This window comes from Labeo rohita, chromosome 20 (assembly GCF_022985175.1).
Source record: "Labeo rohita strain BAU-BD-2019 chromosome 20, IGBB_LRoh.1.0, whole genome shotgun sequence".
NCBI lineage: Eukaryota > Metazoa > Chordata > Actinopteri > Cypriniformes > Cyprinidae > Labeo > Labeo rohita.
In genome coordinates this window covers 14971104-14991154 of record NC_066888.1, presented here as the reverse complement: position 1 = coordinate 14991154, position 20051 = coordinate 14971104, and the positions used below count along the sequence as shown (strand labels likewise).

Genomic DNA, 20051 nt, shown 5'->3' with positions numbered 1-20051 from the left:
CACACGATTCACTTGCATAAGTGTGTAAAACAATGTTTTTGTCATTATTTTATAAACAGATTGGAGCACTATATTATTGTTTTATGCAAAGCTACATCAGGGTTGCCAGGTTTTCACGTGTATAAATGTATATTCTGAGAAAATTACAATGCTTTCTGACCTTAAATGCATTTAAATCTGTTGTAGGGGACTCCAACAAAATATTAGGACGCTTTAAAAACACCATATGACCTGCTCTTTAACAATAAACTACCTGCTGAGATTACAATCATAAACAAAACAAAATTTGCACTTTCATGGAAGTCACTGACAAGAATCTGCTTACAAGCAACAGAAATGTAAATATGCTAAGAAAGCTAAATTTGAACATGTAATGACCTCTCACCTTTGGCTTTGGGTCTCCCATGACCTTGCAGCTGAAGGTCACAGGCATTCCCTCGAAGACCTTGTAATGCTTGAGTTTTTGATCGAAGAATGGTGCAACCTCTCCGGGTGCATCTTCATCATGCTGAACATCATCGTCAGATTCCTCCACAGGCGAACGCTCCAGACGGAACTCAATCTCGCTGATCAACCGCTGCTCGAAACTGGACACTTTATACTCCTGTCAAACAAACAAAAACAAACCCTTTAACTTATGACCTTCTCCTCAACTTACAAAAAAACCACTCAATCACTCATTTTATTCATTCAAGCGCACATCCTCTCATCACTGTGTCCTATAATCTATTCAGTCTTGTATCCAAGTCTTATTGCTCTTTCATCTGGTCTGTTTCTAGTCTTCTGTTTCTTTTTATTTCCCTCTGCAGGCTGAGGGAACATCTGGAGAAAAGTGTGTGCTGATGACACATCACAACAATAATTGCAGGTTTGAAACACAGCTGCAGCAAGAAAAACACACACACACACACACACACCATTATAACTACATATGTAGACAACCAGCGCACCCTCTCCATCTTGTTCTACTGCACGTCCAGCCACATCCGTCCAAAAGCACACACACAAGCACATTTTCTATGCAAACACACAGACAACTGCTATTTGCCCAAGGACGTGTGTTGAGCACTAAGCACACTTTAAATTTATGGTACAACATTAACAGCATATCCACTTCCCACAGTTCAGAGAAAGAAAAGCATGTGCATTTTAGTGTTTCCACTCGAGGGTAGGAAATGTGTGAAGCAGACGCATGCAATCTCTGATCAGTCAGCAATAGCAAGACACATGATGATGTTAGGCACCCAGCAGTTTTTTTTTCCCCACATTTTTTTTTATTCTCATATGATGTCGATTGGCCATTTCGGTGGCCAAATTTTTTTGTATAACGACTGCAAAACTGCATTACTGACTGCTGTCCAAGGCAAATTACTGTATTACTTTTATGAAATTTAGAAATTATTTTGTTTCTATTTTAAATTTATATATTTTTATTATTTATAATTTATATTATTTATATTTTAAAATGTCATTTATTCCTGTGTTGGCAAAGCTGAATTTTCAGCAGCCTCCAGTCTCAGTGTCACATGATCCTTCAGAATTTGGTACTGAAGAAACATTTAATATTTTGTGGAAACTGATACTTTTTTTCCAAGATTCTTTGAGGCATTAAAAGTTAAGAACAGCATTTATTTGAAATAGAAATCTTTTGTATCAATGTAAAAGTTTGTACTGTCACTTATTTAATGTGTGCCCTGCTAAAAAACAGCTAAAACCAGCCTAAGATGGTTGGCTGGTCTTATCTGGTTTAAGCTGGAAGTAGCTGGTTTTAGCTGGTCTCCCAGCCTGGCCAGGCTAGTCAGACTGGTTTTAGCTGGTTGTTCCAGCTGGTTTCCCAGCCTGACCAGTTAAGACCAGCTTGACCAGCTAAGGAAGTGGCCAAAACCCCTCTAAAGCCAGCCTGCTGACCACCTAAGACCAGGTTGGATGACCAGCTAAAACCAGCCAACCAGCTTAAGCTGGTTTTAGATGTCTTTTCAGCAGGGTTTTCAAAAAAAAAAGTAAAGAAATCTTACCCAGCCCAAACGTTTAAGCAGTATTGTACTTTCCACCAAAAATATTGGACCCCCCCAGGAGTTTGATTCTATTCAAACACTGAACACACTGCTTATTTGATCAGTAAGATTGTAATGTAAATCTCTGTATTTGATGATTTTTTCCCAGAGAGTACAATAGTCTGTCACATTGCCATCTAGGATTTTACCGCGGTGCTTAATCAGGAAGCAAATATTCCATAAACAGAGACACAGAAGAAAACACAGCGGATAGAGTAAACGCACACAATCACATACAGTAGTGACTAGCCAAAACATGGAGGTGACCACACACAGAGGGAGTGAGAGAATTAAACAACTAGAGGTGGTCTCATGAGGTGAAGCAAAGGGAAATACAGCGATGAGACAGACTGAGAGAGAAGAACGAAATACAAGGAGGACAAACAGGCCCCTGCTTGATGTTTGTAATAAACGGGATGAGTATGAACAACCTTTTGAGGGACAGACTCTGAGTCAGCTGAGCTGCCTTCCTGTAGAGAGATCAGAAAACAGGCAGGGGAGTTGAGGATGATGTCACATCCTACGCAGATTACACATTTATTGCACAAAAGCGCACAGTCACACACATTGCAAATGTGTGCCTGCGTTGAGACCGCTAATCCTGCTTTTATGAAACTTACCTGCTCAAACGCCTCACCGAAACGCTCTCCTTGCCAAAATGACATCACTTTACAATGTACCAAGTGCATATGTGCAGGCACATGCGGGAGCTCCTAGCTATTAGCCGAATTAAGACGCATTTACAGGCACGCAGGCAAACCACAATGCTCTAAACTACATCCAACAGCATAGCGGTATGCTGGTAGTCATTGGAAAAAGTGTGCAGATGGATTTGTAACTGATGCATTTTGTTTATAACCCATGTTTAATAAAACAGCCAACTGCAAAAAATTGTCACAATGACACAATGGGGACGCTCTGTATGTGTGTGTGTATCTGTATGTGTTTATACCTGTGTAACTGGCTCCTCCTCCACCTGTTGTGTGTTAAACACTGTGGCAGCATTGTCAGCACCCAGCAGTCTGCGAGCCATCTTCTCCTCATAGGTTAACCTCTGAAAGCAAGCAGGATTAATCTGTCAGAGCCTGGGTTAGTGTGTGAGAAAACACACACTCGCACGCGAAAGCGCTGCGATTATTTGTTGGCCTGTACTAGTGAATTCAAAGCTATTAGTCGTGCTGAATACGTGATGGGTTTTGCTATGTATTGTGGGTTGATTTTAGGGCTCCATTTCAGTTGTAGGAGTTGGTGGTGGAAAGTAATTTTCCCCATTTATTAGCTGTATTTTGTAAGAATGAAAAGTTACAGTGAACATGTATATTAAAAACTGAAAAAAAAAAAAAATAAAATAAATAAAAATTCTATTATACTCAACTGAACAGTTCACCATGCACATATTTGAACTTAGCATTACATTTAAAATAGAAAAAAAAAAACTAAAAATTTACTAAAAATATAAAAATAACAGCTAATTCATAATATTAATACATACTCTAAAAAATAAAAAATACTCTAAAAATAACATTGGCTTCCATTTACTTCATATGAATTTTAGAACAAAATAAGAGTGAGTTATGACATATTTCTCATTTTTTGGGGTGAACTATGCCTTTAGAAGAAAACTGCCAAATATACTCAAACATGACTGCATGTGTTATTGGTTAGACTACATTATAGTCAAGATGGTAATGCTAGTAAGACTAGTATGGTAGTGCTATTAATGATGTACTGTAATACAAACATAAGACCCCTCACACACATATACCTGCTGTCCATTGCTGAGTCTCTCCTCTTTAAATCGTAGCTTTCTCTCCAGGTCTTGTATGACGGCATCTTTGGAGCCCTGGATCTCAGAATCGGAGATGAGGCGTGGTGTACGGGGTGTAGTCTTTCGTGGCAAAGCCCTGTTAAAATACAATCAGAAAATAATTTTAAAAACACTTCAAAGCAACAGATAGCACACTAAGCATTTCTCCAAATGCAGAATCTGTAGCTGTGAACTTCTTGAAAACACAGAGACAAGCGGAAAACTGCTGCTCCAGTGTTATATTTCCCTGTCCGTAAAAACTTTCCAGAAGAGGCTAGGATTAAAGCACATACTGTACACAAAACAAATGAACCGAACCGCAGTTTTTATAATACACTGCAATATGAAAGTCAGCATTGATGAGAAGAATATTGGACATGGACGGGATTTTTTCATATGCACTGGGAAGCAAGAATAATTTTCGTTATCTGTTTGTGTGCGTTTTAAAATTCCACAGCGGTCTCTTATCTTTCCCCCTCTGGCTCTGGAATGCCAGGAAGAGAGGGAGAGAGAGAGGAATGAACTAGTGGAAGATAATGGAGAAAACGGAGATGAAGAGGTGGACGATAGAAGCAGTAGCTTTGAAGAAAAAAAAAAAAAAAAAAACACGTATACATGCTGGATGAGTGTTTTAAGCTCAAGTTTGACCATGAAAACCATCTTCACTTAAGATTCTAATTATAAATCATGAGCCCTATCAAATCAATCTCTGGAAAAACTCTTGTTCAGCATATATTTACATCACTTGCAGCAGATTAAATGAATAATTATTGAATATTCCCACTTAATTGCATGTCTGACAGAGAAAGGGCTATTAATTTTGAGATGTAACAGAGTAAAAATTTTTCAAATAAAGTTCACATTTTTTGTGGGGAGGGTGGGAGGTTTGTGCCTGTAATGGACAGGACAGTAGAGAGATGACAGGAAAGTACTGAGCGGAGTGGGATTGGCAAACCTCAAGACACGATTCGACCTCGGGTCGCCATGAGCACAGTTGTCGCTATGATTATAATGGTATATTGGCATTTAGATGTGTTCAGGCCAGGACTCTTGTCAAACGTGTAAAGTTTGGACAGATTGAACATTGTACGGCTGAGATACAAGCAATTTTTGCATGGCGAAACACTGAACTTTGTCAGAGTGCCACAGACACACCCTTCAACAAAAACTCAATCACAAACTCTTCACAATTTTACATCGCAAAGGCTGACCAAAATTCAAAATAACAGATTTCCTGTTGGGTTTTCGGACTTTGTACGGGGGGACTTTTTTTTTGGAGGTATTGGTGTATTGTGTCTACCAAATTTCGTACATTTATGTGAAACATAGCTCGAAGGGCACTTTGTTGAAATTTTATAGGTAGTGCTATTGAGGCATTTTGCCACACCCACTCCTGAAATCCACGTCAGATGTAAATTTTTGTCTTGAGTGGAAAGTTTCATGAGTTTGAGAATGTTTAAGCTCTCAAAAATGCGATTCATTTTGGAGAAGGAGAAGAAGGAGGAGAAGGAGAAGGCTTTAAGGTCATCTTCTAGCATCTTGAATATGCTGTAAAGACCTCCCTTTCTTGTTTAACACAAGAAAGGCCATACAGGTTTGAAGCTACACGAGGGTGGGCAGATGAATCCTTTTGAAAACACTAATTTTCAACTGAACCTATGTGCTTTATATTTCTGTCGGCTTGAGAATGAGAGAGGAAATCTCAATAATACACAGTCCATACCCTCAAGGTTCCTTAGCTCCCATTGATCTCGGTGTCTCCATAAACATGCCATGTAAGAATGCATACAGTGCATGTTTTCCATGCAGCTGGAAAGCAGGAGCTGCACTCCAAATTACTAATTAGCCCAAGAGTTCATTCTACATGCACTTGATAGAACTTTATTTGAGCTCATGAAGTGATTTGTCCTAATATCAGCTTGTTAAAGAAATTGTTTACCCAAAAAATTACCTAAAATTCTGTCATTAAATTACTCACCCGCATGTCGTTCCAAACCCATGAGAAAAGTGTTGAATAAAGTTGTTATTTTTATTTTCTTTGCACACAAAAAGTATTCTCGTAGCTTCATAAAATTACAGTTGAACCACTGATGTCACTTGGACTATTTTAACAATGTCCTTGCCACCTTTCTGGGCCTTGAAAGTGGTAGTTCCTTTGCTGTCTATGCAGGGTCAGAAAGCTCTCGGATTTCATTAAAAAAATACCTTAATTTTTGTTCGGAAGATGAATGAAGGTCTTAAGGGTGAGTAACTAATGACAGAATTTTCATTTTTGGGTAAACTATCCCTTTAAGTTGTGATGTAAGGAACAGTGTTTCCATGTCCAAAATGTTACTTGTTTTAATTGTGCACCGTTTATTCATATCACACATTTAAGTTAAGCTTTTAGGCTCATTGTGTCCCAGACACCAATATTTTAAGCATGATGACTGTGGATACTCACACTGTGCCATTACCCTTGGGCAGCCCCAACGCATTCATTGGTGGCGGAGGTGGTGTGGCCGGGAGCACCGACACCAGAAACCCGGCTGGCGATTGGGGAGTGGACGTGAAGGGCGAGGAGGTGTCTGAGCGGGTGGGGCTTGATGTAACAGGTGGAGGAGGTGGTGGAGGTGGAGGAGGGAAGTCTTGTGGCAAGCCAGCAGGAGAGGATAGATTGCTGGAGCTGAGAAAAGGCGGAGGAGGTGGCGGAAAAGAAGGCGAGCTGGGAGACTCCACGCTGCTTCCTTTGGACAGTAGCGGCTGCTGCTGGAAGAGCGGAAGAGTGACGCGACTAAAGGGTTTGTGGGGCGTTGTGGGGGACAGCGGACTGGAGCTCGAGGAGGTCGAGGACTGCGTGCTGTAACTGATCGGTCCCCCACTTGTTGTGGGACTCTGAGCAGCAATGAACTGCTTGGGCCGGGCGTAGTTGAAGGTGCTTGTCGTCTGCATGGTGCTACTCTCCAGCTCCTGGAAGGAGGGAGGAGGTGGGAGAGGCGGAGATGGAGGCGGGCCTTCCTGAGGAGGGGGAAGCTGTTGTTGCTGCTCAAGAAGGATCTGATCCTGAAGTTGCTTCAGTTGTGCCGCGTTTCTGCAAGGAAGAAAATGAAACAAATGGACTATTTAACATCACTAGCTACACACATTTTACTACAAAGTCAGATAATGCATCTGTCTAAGTATAATTGCACAGCCTGACAAACATTAACCGAAGCAATGTCAACATCTTAAGAAAATGTTTGTAGAACATGTTCGCTGGGACTAAACCTGGTTAAATATAACTGTGTACACAATTATAAAACTGTTAGTTCCGGTCCCGATTACTCAATACAGAATTCCTGCCAAAACCCATGATGAAAAAAGATGTTCACCATATGATTAACCTGAATCTTTTCTCTATAATTATGTATTAGCCTTTTTATGAAAGCAACAACATATCTTTTCAAACCTGGCAGCTAGTTTCTGGTCGGGTGGATGGTAAACTAGCTAAGGACCACGTTCCAAAAAACAGTTTCACTATCTTAAAATGGTTTGTTAGCTGGTTTGCTTCTGGTCCAATATGGTCTCCGAGCTTGCATGAGCTAAAATGACCAACGTGGACCAGCAACAACATAGTTTTTCAAACACAGTAGCTGGTTTCTAGTTGGGTGGCTGGTCAACCAGCTAATGACCATGTTCAAAACCAGCTTCACCATCTTATGGTTTGGTAGCTGGTTTGTTTCTGGTCCAACATGGTGAACCAGGTTGCATGAGCTAAAATGACCAACGTGGACCAGCAACAACATAGCTTTTCAAACACAGTAGCTGGTTTCTAGTTGGGTGGTTGGTCCACCAGCTAATGACCATGTTCCAAAAACCAGCTTCACCATCTTATGGTTTGGTAGCTGGTTTGTTTCTGGCCAAACGTTCTACCAGCTTGCATGAATCTGGACCAGCAACAACATGACTTTTCAAAAATTGTGTTCAAATTTAATTAAATTCATATTTTAAGATGTTCAATATACAAAAAATATAAAAATATACATTTAAGAAGGCTCTAAAGACTATTCTGATGATATAGCGCTTTATATTTCCATCTTTATTTATTTATTAGAGATGAAAAGCCCATAAAAGACCCTCTCGGGGTCACTGTATCATCCTCACAGAGTAGATGGCCCATCACTCAGAAGGAAATGAACTCCAGAGCCTGCAGTGGTATAGTTTGTGTAGCACATGTTACTATGAACACATATACATTCGAGTGTGTCTGTACAGCTGCATCTGGGCTGAAGATTTCAAGCCTAGTTGTTTGTGCGGTTATGCATGTCTGTGTATATTTGTGCCGAGTTCCTGGAAAGGAAGCTAAAGCCCACTGAAAAGCACATGATATGCTATCTTGGGTAAAGTTTAAACTGCACTGTCAACAGCATGTAAACACCATGGAAAAGGATGAGATGGAGATCTTGGCGATGTGTCGTGTGAATATGGGTGTGGGCTGATGATTGAGCGTTATCTGCCAAACGTGCGGCCTCATAGTTCACCCACACACACAAAAACACTTGAGTGACGTCCACATTGTCCTTTTCTATGCTAAACATGAGATATTTGCTGCCTACAGTCATAGTTTTCCATCATCCAAATTCTTGTGTCCCTAGAAGACATGTTTTGTTCGAAACACAATTTGTCTCTCTTCTTCTGCAGACTCAGCCCCACTCAACCTTTTTTGGCAACTCCTAGACACTTTGTGAGCCTCAACAAATGGATAACCTTAAACGAACCGATAACCAAGTCCAGATGTTTTTCATTGAAATTTTTTCATCGGTCTCCTATAGGCCCATTCAGAGCGGCATTCAACTTTTTTCCACTAGTCGCTCTGTAAAGAGATCCAAAGCCTGAATTGAACGCGTAATTTCAATGTGTGTGTTTCACAAGGGGATCGGAGTGGTAGGCCAGCCACACTCCAAACCCCATTTAATCTAATTATTTCCAGATGTTGACTAATGAGTCACTGTGTTTTCCCTCCCTCTCTCCATTTTTTTGTAATGGAGGTGGAAGCCCTCCCTCCAGCCAACTGATAAATCCTCAGCGTTTGGGTCAAGAAAAAGAAAAAGGGAGTATTCAGTTTGTGTTGGTAATTGTTTGCCAAGCCTTAACCTAAAACCTAGAGTGCAAGTTTATCAAATAAAAGGATTCATTGAAGAAAAGAACAGATTAAATGATGTAACTTTGTTTTGGCGGCACAAATGGTGATTCAGACCACATTAAAGGCATAAATGACCACCTAAAACCTTCCCTTTTCCCCTTTTCTCTTTTTTTTTTCTCTTGCCCGTATGTTCAAGTATCCATCAAAAAAACACTTTTACAGGAATACTTTGGCAGCTGGTGAAAGGCTCTTGGACTCAACCGCCTGTGCTGCTTTGCTTTCATTCCTTTTTTGGCTCTGTTATGCTAGACTCTCACTTCTCTACCTTCTGTCTTTGCGTCTTGCTTTCTCTCCCTCCCTTTTGTTCAGTTGCTTCACACCTTCTAAACTTTATAATCATATCTCCCTCACTTTTTAACATCAGAAAGAACAAGAAATGCAAATCTCAGTCTTTTTCTCCATCCTTTTGCTTTCCTCCTCCCCTAAGTGAAAGCTGCTGGTGGAGGTCTGGCATTACGAACCCCTCCAGAAATACCGCTCCAACTCTTAATATCCTACTTAATAGTTTCCAGCATTCAAGGAATATTATCATGTTCAATCACAGGCAGCCATTTGCTAAAAATAGCTCTTGCAGGTTTCTCCACTTATTTTTTCCTTTAGCATTTCTGGAATTCCTCACCAGCAAACCTGGGTTGATGAAGGAAGGTCAGCCGGTGCTGACATAATCAGATTGCCTTAAAAGGCACCGAGTCTGCAAACCGAAAATCCTACACTACCTTCCTGCTTAAAATTATGTTCATTCAATGGAAACCTCAGACCTCAATATACGGATACAGATTCAACAATCTGTGTGCAGTGCATTTCTTGAATATTTACTGAAGGGATGAGTACAAATAAGCAGCAAACAAAGCATGACATTAGTTCAGCTTTTTCCAGTAACATGGCACTTGGACAAGAATTTGCAATCTTCATTTCCAATCAATCAACCATGTTTTCCTAAACTGTAGAGTTGTAAAGTCAAAAGCATTCAACAAAATAGCTTTGTTTGTTTCACATAAATTAACTGATTCAAAAAAGATTGTGCAATTTTAGATCTTTTTAAATTCAATTATTTAGGAATTCAATTATTTAGCTGTTGATGTTGTCAGCCAAGTTATATAAACTTGGATTTTTTTGTAGTATGCATCAAATTATTCACTCAATTAAAAACCAACAATGCATAAGTGCAGGATCTGATTAAATTACTGATCATCTGATAATTGTGCATTTAAAAATAAACATCCCTCCCTTAGGCTGTTTACATGAATGCATTTGCGTTTTAAAACGCATAACTTTTGCTACGGATAAGCCTGTTGTTTACACTGCTCCGGTGTTTTCAACCCTTGAAAACTTTGATTTTGAAAACGCTGCAGACCCAGTTTTAGTTTAAAAGCTCCGGGGTTGTGTTTCAGTGTAAACGGACCAAAACTGAGAATTTTGAAAAAGGCGGTGTGGCCGTTCACATTCGCTCTGCGTATCCTTGATGACTACGTAAACAATAACATCATGCTCATTGTTGTACCCATAGATATGTATAGGTAGATGCCTCATTCCAACGCTCAAAGCATGTAGATGCATCCACCATCTAAATAATAGGGAATATACCTATACATATCTATGGTTGTACCTGCATGAATGGTCATGTGACATGCGTTTTCGGTTGTGTAGTGTGGACGGAGATTGTTTCTGAAACAGTGAAAACGCCTATGCAAATGCGAAAACGTGTAGCTAACTACTTTTATAAAAAGGTTAGTATGACTTGGAAAGCTACTGTACAGTTTCAAAGTAGGTTCTTCAACAACATAAATAAATTATGGCACGTCTACACAAGACATTTCAGCTTTTTTAGGAATAGAAGGGAGAGACTGGAATCAATTGCGACTCACATGACCATGGCTGCAACCACATTCCCAGTTGTGCTTTTCAAGCCTACAGCTCTTCCTCAACTGAGTCTGCTGTACTCAAGGTCAGTTCGGTCATAGTTTGAGTGATTTATATATGCTAATGTGAGAGAGGTGCATATGGTTCTGAGTCCATATGCTGCTTAAATAATCACTGCCTTCTGTCAAAGGTTACATGAAGTAACCCATTCAATTTTCTGCCAAATTATAAGGTTTGTTACTGGTGGAGATGAAGCAGACCCCTCAGCAGACACAGAACACACTCTCATATTCCTGCACTTACACACATTCCTGTCTAATTTAGCTACATGTCTATAAAATGCACTTACACAAAACCAGCTCCTACTGTTTTATGGGAACCCCAGAGAAGCGCTTGACCTTGCATAAAACACAATCGTCAAAGTCATCTGCTTTGAATCAGAAAACTTTTCAGACATCACTGTTTAAAAAAATAATAATTTAACACACTATTTAATTAAAACAAGCAAATAAATACAAAAAGTAAAATAAATAAAACAGGGCTTTCTAAAATTACAGTTACTAATACCAGCATGCATTACAGCATGAATAAATTACGCTGTAAGCCTATTGTTTAGCTGTATGCTGACTTGTGGTAGAGTGATGTTATGAGCTCAACTTTTACTCAGTGAAGTCTATATTGCCTATCCGAATATGCCTTTGTTCTTTTCTTCAGAATCCACTTCATAGTCCCATAAAAACCTTCAAACAGCGCACATATTTTTCTGTTCTTATCTTCCTCTGAAGCCTGTTGCATTGTATCTGAATCATATGCAGATGTGACAGGAAGCTGTTCAGTTAGTCTTTCTCTCCTACATGATTTAAACCCCAGAGCTGATGATGTTCACACTGCATTAACACTACAATTTGTTGTACCAGTAAAACACAATCGTTACATGAGGTCAGACATGTGCTCATTAGCTTTGAAGTGGTGACATTTGTCAGTGGCATTTGTGCCCCTATAAAACGGTGAAAAATACCTCATAAAGTTGTGTTTACAAATGTGCCCTTTACAAAATAACAGTAAGATGCGGGTCAGTGGAGATTATGGTTTAATTAGACCACCAATCAGCTTCTAGAATGTCACTGAATCAGACACAGGCCCCTGTTAGTTAGACATAATGAGGTCAGCGTATTCTCTCTTTTTATTGGTCTTTCTCCTCAGATAGTCCTACTGGAGTATCTTCTGAGTACATCTACTTCTCTAAACATTTCTGATCATTGTTTAAAATCACTGCTGAAGCTAAAAATACATCCTGTAAACAGATCTTCAGTGTTTACATCTACCAAAAGCATGTTAAATATGTGTTGAATAACAGAAGAGTGATTTTACGGTAATAATATGCTTGTCTTGCAGTCGGGTTAAGCATCTTTGTTTCGGCTGTGCGCATGAGTGGAGTTTCTACTGTTTTTCAAAAGCTGCTATCACAGGAAGAAGCTTCAAGACAACAGGAAGTTGTTGAGTTTAAATATTTGACAATTAGAGGACTCCCTGTGTTTACAGAGCATGTCCTGCATTGTGTGTGTGCAAACAGAGAATATTGTAATGAGGAAAACAAATTTGTAAATTACATAAAATGGTATTAGACTATAAAAGTGGATGGTACTGTCAAATAAATGAAGACTTATCCTAAAACAACAGACTACAACACTAGGCCAGAACAAACATTGGTAACAAAACCCTCTTCACTGAAGAAGTGGCAATGTTCTAGAACTGAAATGTGTTTATCCAATGGAGTACACAAACAGAGATCATGAAACACGTGGGAAGAGATTGAGACATTCCAGAAAATCATGCACACACACACACACACACACACACACAGCTTCACAATGCAGACCAGCACACCTGGATCCGACTGTAACCACACCCGTCGTGTCATCATCACTGCAGCATCATGCCCCTGGATGATTAGATCTAGTTAACCAACTGATTCAATGCTGAAATATGATTGATTCAGGTGATTGATTCCATGTCAGTGTCTGGAGAAGTAACTGATTCATAGACTGTCTGACTACATGGCAATTTGCAAACTGGCAGTCAATGAGACAGCTGCAGGACGGATGTATGAACATCTGAAACAGACTGAAACAACCTCCCATTGTCATTTTCAAATCAGACATTCTGTGTAATTTGCAACAAAACAACAGTCTGTATTTCAGCAATTAAGTTTAAATAGAAAAGTTACACTACTTATAAGTTTGGAGTCCGTAAGGTTTTTTTTTTTTTTTATAAAAAAAGAAATACCTTTATTCAGCAAGGATGCATTAAATCGATCAGAAGTAACACTAAAGAAATGTACAATCTTACAAAAGACTTTCAAATGAGCTGTTATTTTGACCCCCTGAATTTACAATGGTTTTAGCAAAAATATTAAGCATCAAAACTGATTTTAACATTTATGATAATAATAACTGTTTCTTGATCACAAAATCAGCATATTAGAATGATTTCTAATGATTAGAATGATTTCTAGAAGATCAAGTGACACTGAAGACTGAAGTAATGATGCTGAAAATTATCTATCTAGCCTGTAATGACCTAAATTAATAATAAAAAAAAAGCATTTTTGGCAAATTCAGGTAATTTACCACAGCAATACGATGCTTTTTAATGTTTATGACTGTTATAGCGCCAGCTGTGGTCCGATCTCCCTAACAATTTGCATGCTTGTTTAGAATCCCCTGTCGTATCGTGCTCACTTTATAGGCTTTTGATTATATTTGGACAGGCCCCTTTTCTTACAGCTTCCCAAGGGGTAGATTTCAAACATTGTGCATATGTGTGAAAAAAACGTGCAGTATACAATCATTTATGCTCTTGAAAAATGCAACATCGCCCTCCTCCAGTGGCTGATTTCTTTCAAATTTCTCTCAGACCTCTGTTAACCTTGTTTAATAGGTGCTCAAAATGTATCGGCCTATGGCAGCCATGTTTTTTGAGATGCATGAATGTCCTTATGGCCACTTGTGGCACTTCATACCAAGACCGTGCACAGCTATTTTCATGTCAATTGGACAAACAGTTGCATAGTTATGTTTGTTCATGTGACCTCAGATTCACCTCTTACATATGAGTTGAGTTTGGCGAAGATGTCTCACTCCACTCAAAAGTTCTAGGCCTAGCCATTTTAGTGAAGGCGGCCCTGCCTCTTTCGAATGTTTTGGCGTCTCTTTGCGATGATGAGTCAAAAGTTCAACTTTTTTTGATAATTACTGATACTCTTTCTCCGGAGAACCTTCCTGCACTGGTTTGGCTCCGATTAAACAAAAAACCTAAGAACAGTTCACAAAAATTTTGCATTCGATAATTTTTCTGGTGCGAGCCGAGGATTCCAATAACATAAGACACTTGAGCCTGCGGCAAATGGTTTAGGAGTTATGAACGTTTTTGTACTTTTGATCGCTGTAATGCCCCCATTAGACCAATTGGGGTGAGCCTTGGTGACGTTGTAGACAGTGTGAGTACTACAATCCCTCCAAGTTTCAAGTCTCTACGACTTACAGTTTGATCTGCATGTTCAGTTTTACGTGAAGATTGCTGATGCTTGGCCATTCTAACAATTACAAAAGGGTAACTGCTTAAGCTGTAGTTATTTTAAATTGTTATAATATTTTACAGTTTTAACTGTAGTTTTGGTCAAATAAAAGCAGCTTTGAGCATAAGAGACTTCTTATAAAAAAAGGCAATTAAAAAAAATCTTAAAGCCAACACTTTTGAACAATAGTGTGACTCAATAACACAATTGCCTCCTGAGTCCTGTTGTCCAGGGGTTTGTTACCGCATGTTAAGTAAGTTCATCAAGATGACTAACGATGCTTTAGCTAAAGAATTTGGTATGTTCCTGACTCAACAGTTAAACCTCTCCCAAACAGTTTAATCTGTTAATTGATTCCCTTTGAACCCTTGCTGCTACAACCATCAAAACAACACTGTTGAAACAAATCCACAACTTATAAAATTACAATTACTGTCAGTTTAATATGTTGCCTATTTAATATCCAAAAGAGACTCACCATTTCAAACTTTCACTCTTTAAACGCACTTTTATGCACATTAACATCTGAATTATAACCACACCCAAACTGTGTCGGCTCAGTGACTTCAGCTTTCTTTTATAGTTCCATTTCACCATGATCCAAATACACCCTATATACCGTCACGCTAACCATTCAAACAGTAACAGATCTTGTCCTTTCAAATGGCAATTTACAATCCACCCCTACAATACTCCAGAGTTTTGAGTTCTTAGATTACAACAAGACTCATGTGTCAGCAAGAAAAAGTATCTCAGCCAGTTGCGGTATCGGACTAGTGTCTCTTTTATTCCTTGCAGACGCTCACACACACACAAACACACCCTTCGAAACACAGTCTATTCATCAAACAGCGCACAGACTGAGAGCAGGAGACTGCATCTGATCCTTCCATTATATCTGAACGTAATAGCAGTGCTGTCACTCACACGACCAAACCGGACACACGTTCTCTCGCCACTAATGCGCATAAAATCATCTGGATTCTTGCCATGTTACAGTGAACAAAGCTTAAAGAAATCTCCTACAGTAATTTTGGACCTTAGCTTTTCTAGAGGTCAACAGAGTGCATAAAGCGGACCACATATTCATGCACACGTACACAAAAGGTCTGGAAATGCAAGTTTTTGAGCCCTTTCTCAGGTTACACTGGTATTGGTCGAGCATGTTCCTGCTTTAGGAGCAGTTTGACCCAGATCTGATCTCACAATGCGGCTCCCACCCAAGCCAAGCGGCTCTACACGCTTTACACTCCCTACCAGACTCCTAGAGGAAATGTCCAACTTTCCATAAAGACGTCAGGCCAAAATCAAAAAAGGCCTCTTTCTCTTCTCTAGCTCCCACACTCTCACTTTCATGCTTTCTTTTTCCTTCTCTCTATTTCTATTCTCTAATTTCACTTTTTTTTTGCATTCTCCAAGTCTCTCTCCTTTGGTCTCTTTGGTCTGTCAGCTCTCCATCCTTTCTACTCTGTCTCCATCCCTCCTGTCCACCCACGGTCTGTTCTTTGACCTGAAAAGTACAAAACTGGAAAGCACTTTCTCAAACTGGCAAGCTCTAATCTGATTGGCTGACATAACACACACAGGTTTCCGCCTGAAACAAAGTCGTGTTTACAAGGTACTGAGTTGATCCAATGAACGCTTTCAAGGAAATTAATCAAAAGTTTGCAAGATTATTGGCTTAACAACTGAAAACATTTCATTTTCATTCAACACTGCTATTTAACTATTAGTATTTTTAAAGCTAAACTTTAATCGATTTTTAGATGACAACCGGGTAATAAAATACACTACCATTCAAAGGTTTGGTAAAATACAATACAATAATTGTGGAATATTATTCCAATTTGAAATAACGGTTTTACAAATTTTAAAATGTAATTTATTTCTATGATGGAATTTTCAGCAGCCATTACTCTAGTTATCAGTGTCACATGATCCTTATTATCAATACTGAAAACTGCTTTACCTTGTATTATTTTTGTGAATTATGTGATACTTTTCAGGAGTCTTTGATTAAAATAAAATGCAAAAGAAAAGTATTTATTTAAATAAGTTTTTGCAACATTATAAATGTCTATACTGTTACTTTTGATCAATTAAATGCATCCTTGCTCGATAAAAGTATTATTATCTTTTGAAAATGTTTGTGTTTATTTAAGGAAGTCTCCTCTGCTCACTAAGCAATATATAAGAAATATAAGAAATATTTTTACAATTTATAATAACCATTTTTTATTTGGATGTGTTTTAAAATGTAATTTATTCCTGTGATCCAAAGCTAATCGAATTTAATACTTTTATTGAACAAGGATGCTTTAAACTGATCAAAAGTGATGATAAAGACATTTACAATGTTACAAAAGATTTCTATTTCAGATAAATGCTGTTCTTCTGAACTTTCTATTCATCAAATAAACCTGACAAAATTCTACTCAGCTGTTTTCAACGTAATATTAATAAAACATTTTTGAGCAGCAAATCAGAATGATTTCTGAAGGATCATGTGACTGGAATAATGATGCTAAAAATTCAGCTTTGAAATCACAGGAAATAAATGACAATTTAAAATATATTCAAAAAGAAAGTTACTTTAAATAGTAAACATTTTTTTTTTTAAATACTGTTTTTGCTGTACTTTGCGTCAAATAAATGCAGGCATGATGAGCAGAAGAGACTTCTTTAAAAAAACATAAAAATCTTACTGTTCAAAAACTTTTAAAATAGGAAATATGAAAGAGAAGCCTCAACCAACAACCAATACAGAAGCAATATACTGTGCATTCTGAACTTTTAAACAGACAGAAATTTGTTTCTTGCCCAACAAAGGTGTGTTTAAAAGACTACTTTAAAAAGCATGAATGAAACCTTCAGCCATGGCAGTTACAGGAAAAAGTTAAAGCGCTTCATTTTCATACCCATTCACTGTTGTTTGGTTCTCTTCCACTCTATTTATCTTCAGCTGCAAAGTCTTGACCTGCACAGTCCATTATTCTCTTTGCTTTCACCATCTCTCTCTCTCTCAGACCCTCCCCCATCTGTTTCTCTCTAATTGCATGCACAGCACATAAAACAGAACCAGACTGTTTTCTTTTCACATAGAATGTCTCATTGCATCCCTCTTGCTCTCGCTCGCTCTCTCTCACAAACTGTGTATATGTCTGGATTGCAGGAATGCGAACTGAAGACATTCCTCTCCGGATTGGCCGAAAAGACATCACCCATCACCATCAAATGGGATTACCAGCAGGGAAAGTAAGAGAGAGTGAGATGGGAGGGGTACGAGGAGAGGAGAAATAAGCCCTAAACAAGGCAAACTGAACGACGAAGAGAGGTACAGTCCAAACCAGTCTCTGCTGGCAATAAAACGGTTAGTACAATGGCCTTTACGAACCAAAACTTCAATATCCAAACCATCAATTAATGGTGTTACTGCCGCTTTGAGTGAAGTGCCAACCCATACACACATTAAAGTGCTTAACATTCAACCGTTTAAGACAAAGCCACTAACATAACATGTTTTCCAGATATTTTGGAGACTTTGAGTTTGAATAACCTACTTTTCTTGCCAAATCCCTGTGCAAAACTCTGCTGACCAGCAATATTTTTACTGAGCGGAGCATTTCTGATTTGTTTTCTGTACCTCTAAATTTATTCTATTGCTTTTGTTTTCAAGTACATCACTTTATTATATTTTTTAATCATCATATACTGTATTTACACGCATCACATCAGTACATTAGATGTTTTCTCTCTCTTACGTTTTTTTCTTTTGTTGTCAACTTTGATTCATAACTTTTTTCACAATTAATTTCTGTTGCATGTATAACATTTCTACCCTAAATATTCAAAAAAAGACAAAAAGTCTGCACAATAACAAGATAATGCACAAAAAACTCCATGACTAAACATTAAGTGTTAAATGGTTACATTTCAACGTGTTCTCTCAGATGTATCAGATTTGCATCAATAAACAGAACAAAGTTACTTATTAATAAAAATGACCTACATTCACCCATCAAAGTTAGTCTAAATACAGAGGAAAAAGTTTGTACCTTGTTTTTCACCTTGTTAAAGTTATTCCCGCCGCAAGTAGGTAATTCCTTACAGGAGTGTGTGTGAGAGTGTGTGAGGACTGCGGCGCTCACTCAGCTGCTCGTCTTTATATTGAACGCGCAGACACGCGTTGAATGACGCGACGTCTCGCTGTAGCGGTCTGCTCTGACTCACTGACGGCAGTCTGCGTGCTGCACTGACACAATAAGAGTCTTGCAACTTAACAACTTCCACAATAAAAGTCCCCATGCTCAACTTTATTTAAGCGCAGGTATAATGTAAAAATGTGTATAATATTCGTGTTATTTTTTAAAATATATTATTTGAGCTAGGACAGGTTTTATAGTTCTTTAACATTCGACAGCGCAAACTAACTAAATGATGGGGAGTTTTAGTGCTGAGAGATGTTAATCAAAAAACAAAAAAATAATACATATTTTGTAAAACAGCAACAAATAAAATTGAAAACAAGTGTAAACTAAAATAAATTTCTGTGGATGTTACACACTACCAGTCAAAAGTTTGTGAACAGTAAGATTTTTAATGCTTTTAAAGAAACATTAAGCCTGCATTTATTTGATCCAAAGTGCAGCAAAAACAGTAAACTTATGAAATATAGTTTTACTATTTAAAATGACAGTTTTCTATTTGAATATATTTTAAAATATAATTTATTTCTGTTTCTTTTCAGCATCATTACTCCAGTCACATCCCCTAATATTCTGATTTGCTGCTCAAAAAACATTTATTATTATTATTATTATTATTATTATGTTGAAAACAGCTGAGTAGATCTTTTCTGAATAGTAGAAAGTTCAGAAGAACAGCATTTATCTGAAATAGATATAGATATATTTTGTAACATTATAAATGTCTTTATCATCACTTTTGTTCAATTTAAAGTATCCTTGCTAAATAAAAGTATTAATTTTCCACAAAAGAAAAAAAAAAATACTCACTCCAAGCTTTTGAATGGTATAGGGTATGTTACAAAAGCTTTTTATTTCAAATAAATGCTGATCTTTGGATCTTTCCATTCATCAAAGAATCCTGAAAAATGTACTTAACTGATTTAAATATTATTAATAATCAGAAATGTTTCTTGAACAGCAAATCAGCATATTAGAATGATTTCTGAAGGATCATGTGACACTGAAGACTGGAGTAATGATGCTGAAAATTTAGTTTTGACCACAGGAATAAATTACATTTTAAAATATATTCAAATAGAAAGCAGTTATTTTATATAGTAAAAATATTTCAAAGTTTTACTGTTTCAGCTGTACTTTGGATCAAATAAATGCAAGCTTGTTGAGCAGAAGACATTAAAAAACATTAAAAATCTTACTGTTCAAAAACTTTTGACTGGTAGTGAATATGAAATAAAAAAGGAGAATCTGCTGTTTGCCATTAAGTATTCAATACTTAATCAAATGTATTGTTATGTCCTGTAAATCTTTTATATTTTTACACACACAGAGGCTTCTACAGTCACTTCAGGAGGGGGTGGCCATGTATAAATCTCATTTTAATCAG

The 20051-nt window shown here is 37.9% G+C and overlaps 1 protein-coding gene across 7 annotated transcripts in view; it reads right to left on the bottom strand.

Annotated features, from left to right (window-relative positions):
• Window positions 1-20051, bottom strand: part of palld (palladin, cytoskeletal associated protein) — a 107879-nt gene that overhangs the window by 13509 nt on the left and 74319 nt on the right. For 3 of the 7 annotated variants that reach the window (XM_051138300.1, XM_051138301.1, XM_051138304.1), the window contains 5 exons: window positions 6305-6931; window positions 3820-3958; window positions 3007-3108; window positions 2486-2524; window positions 386-604 (listed from right to left, as the gene is read on the bottom strand). In XM_051138300.1, coding sequence (XP_050994257.1) covers window positions 386-604; window positions 2486-2524; window positions 3007-3108; window positions 3820-3958; window positions 6305-6931 — 1126 coding nt within the window. Of the gene's footprint in view, window positions 1-385; window positions 605-2485; window positions 2525-3006; window positions 3109-3819; window positions 3959-6304; window positions 6932-18514; window positions 18689-20051 lie in introns of those variants that run through there. The other 4 variants (XM_051138305.1, XM_051138306.1, XM_051138302.1 and 1 more) reach the window with 4 other exon arrangements.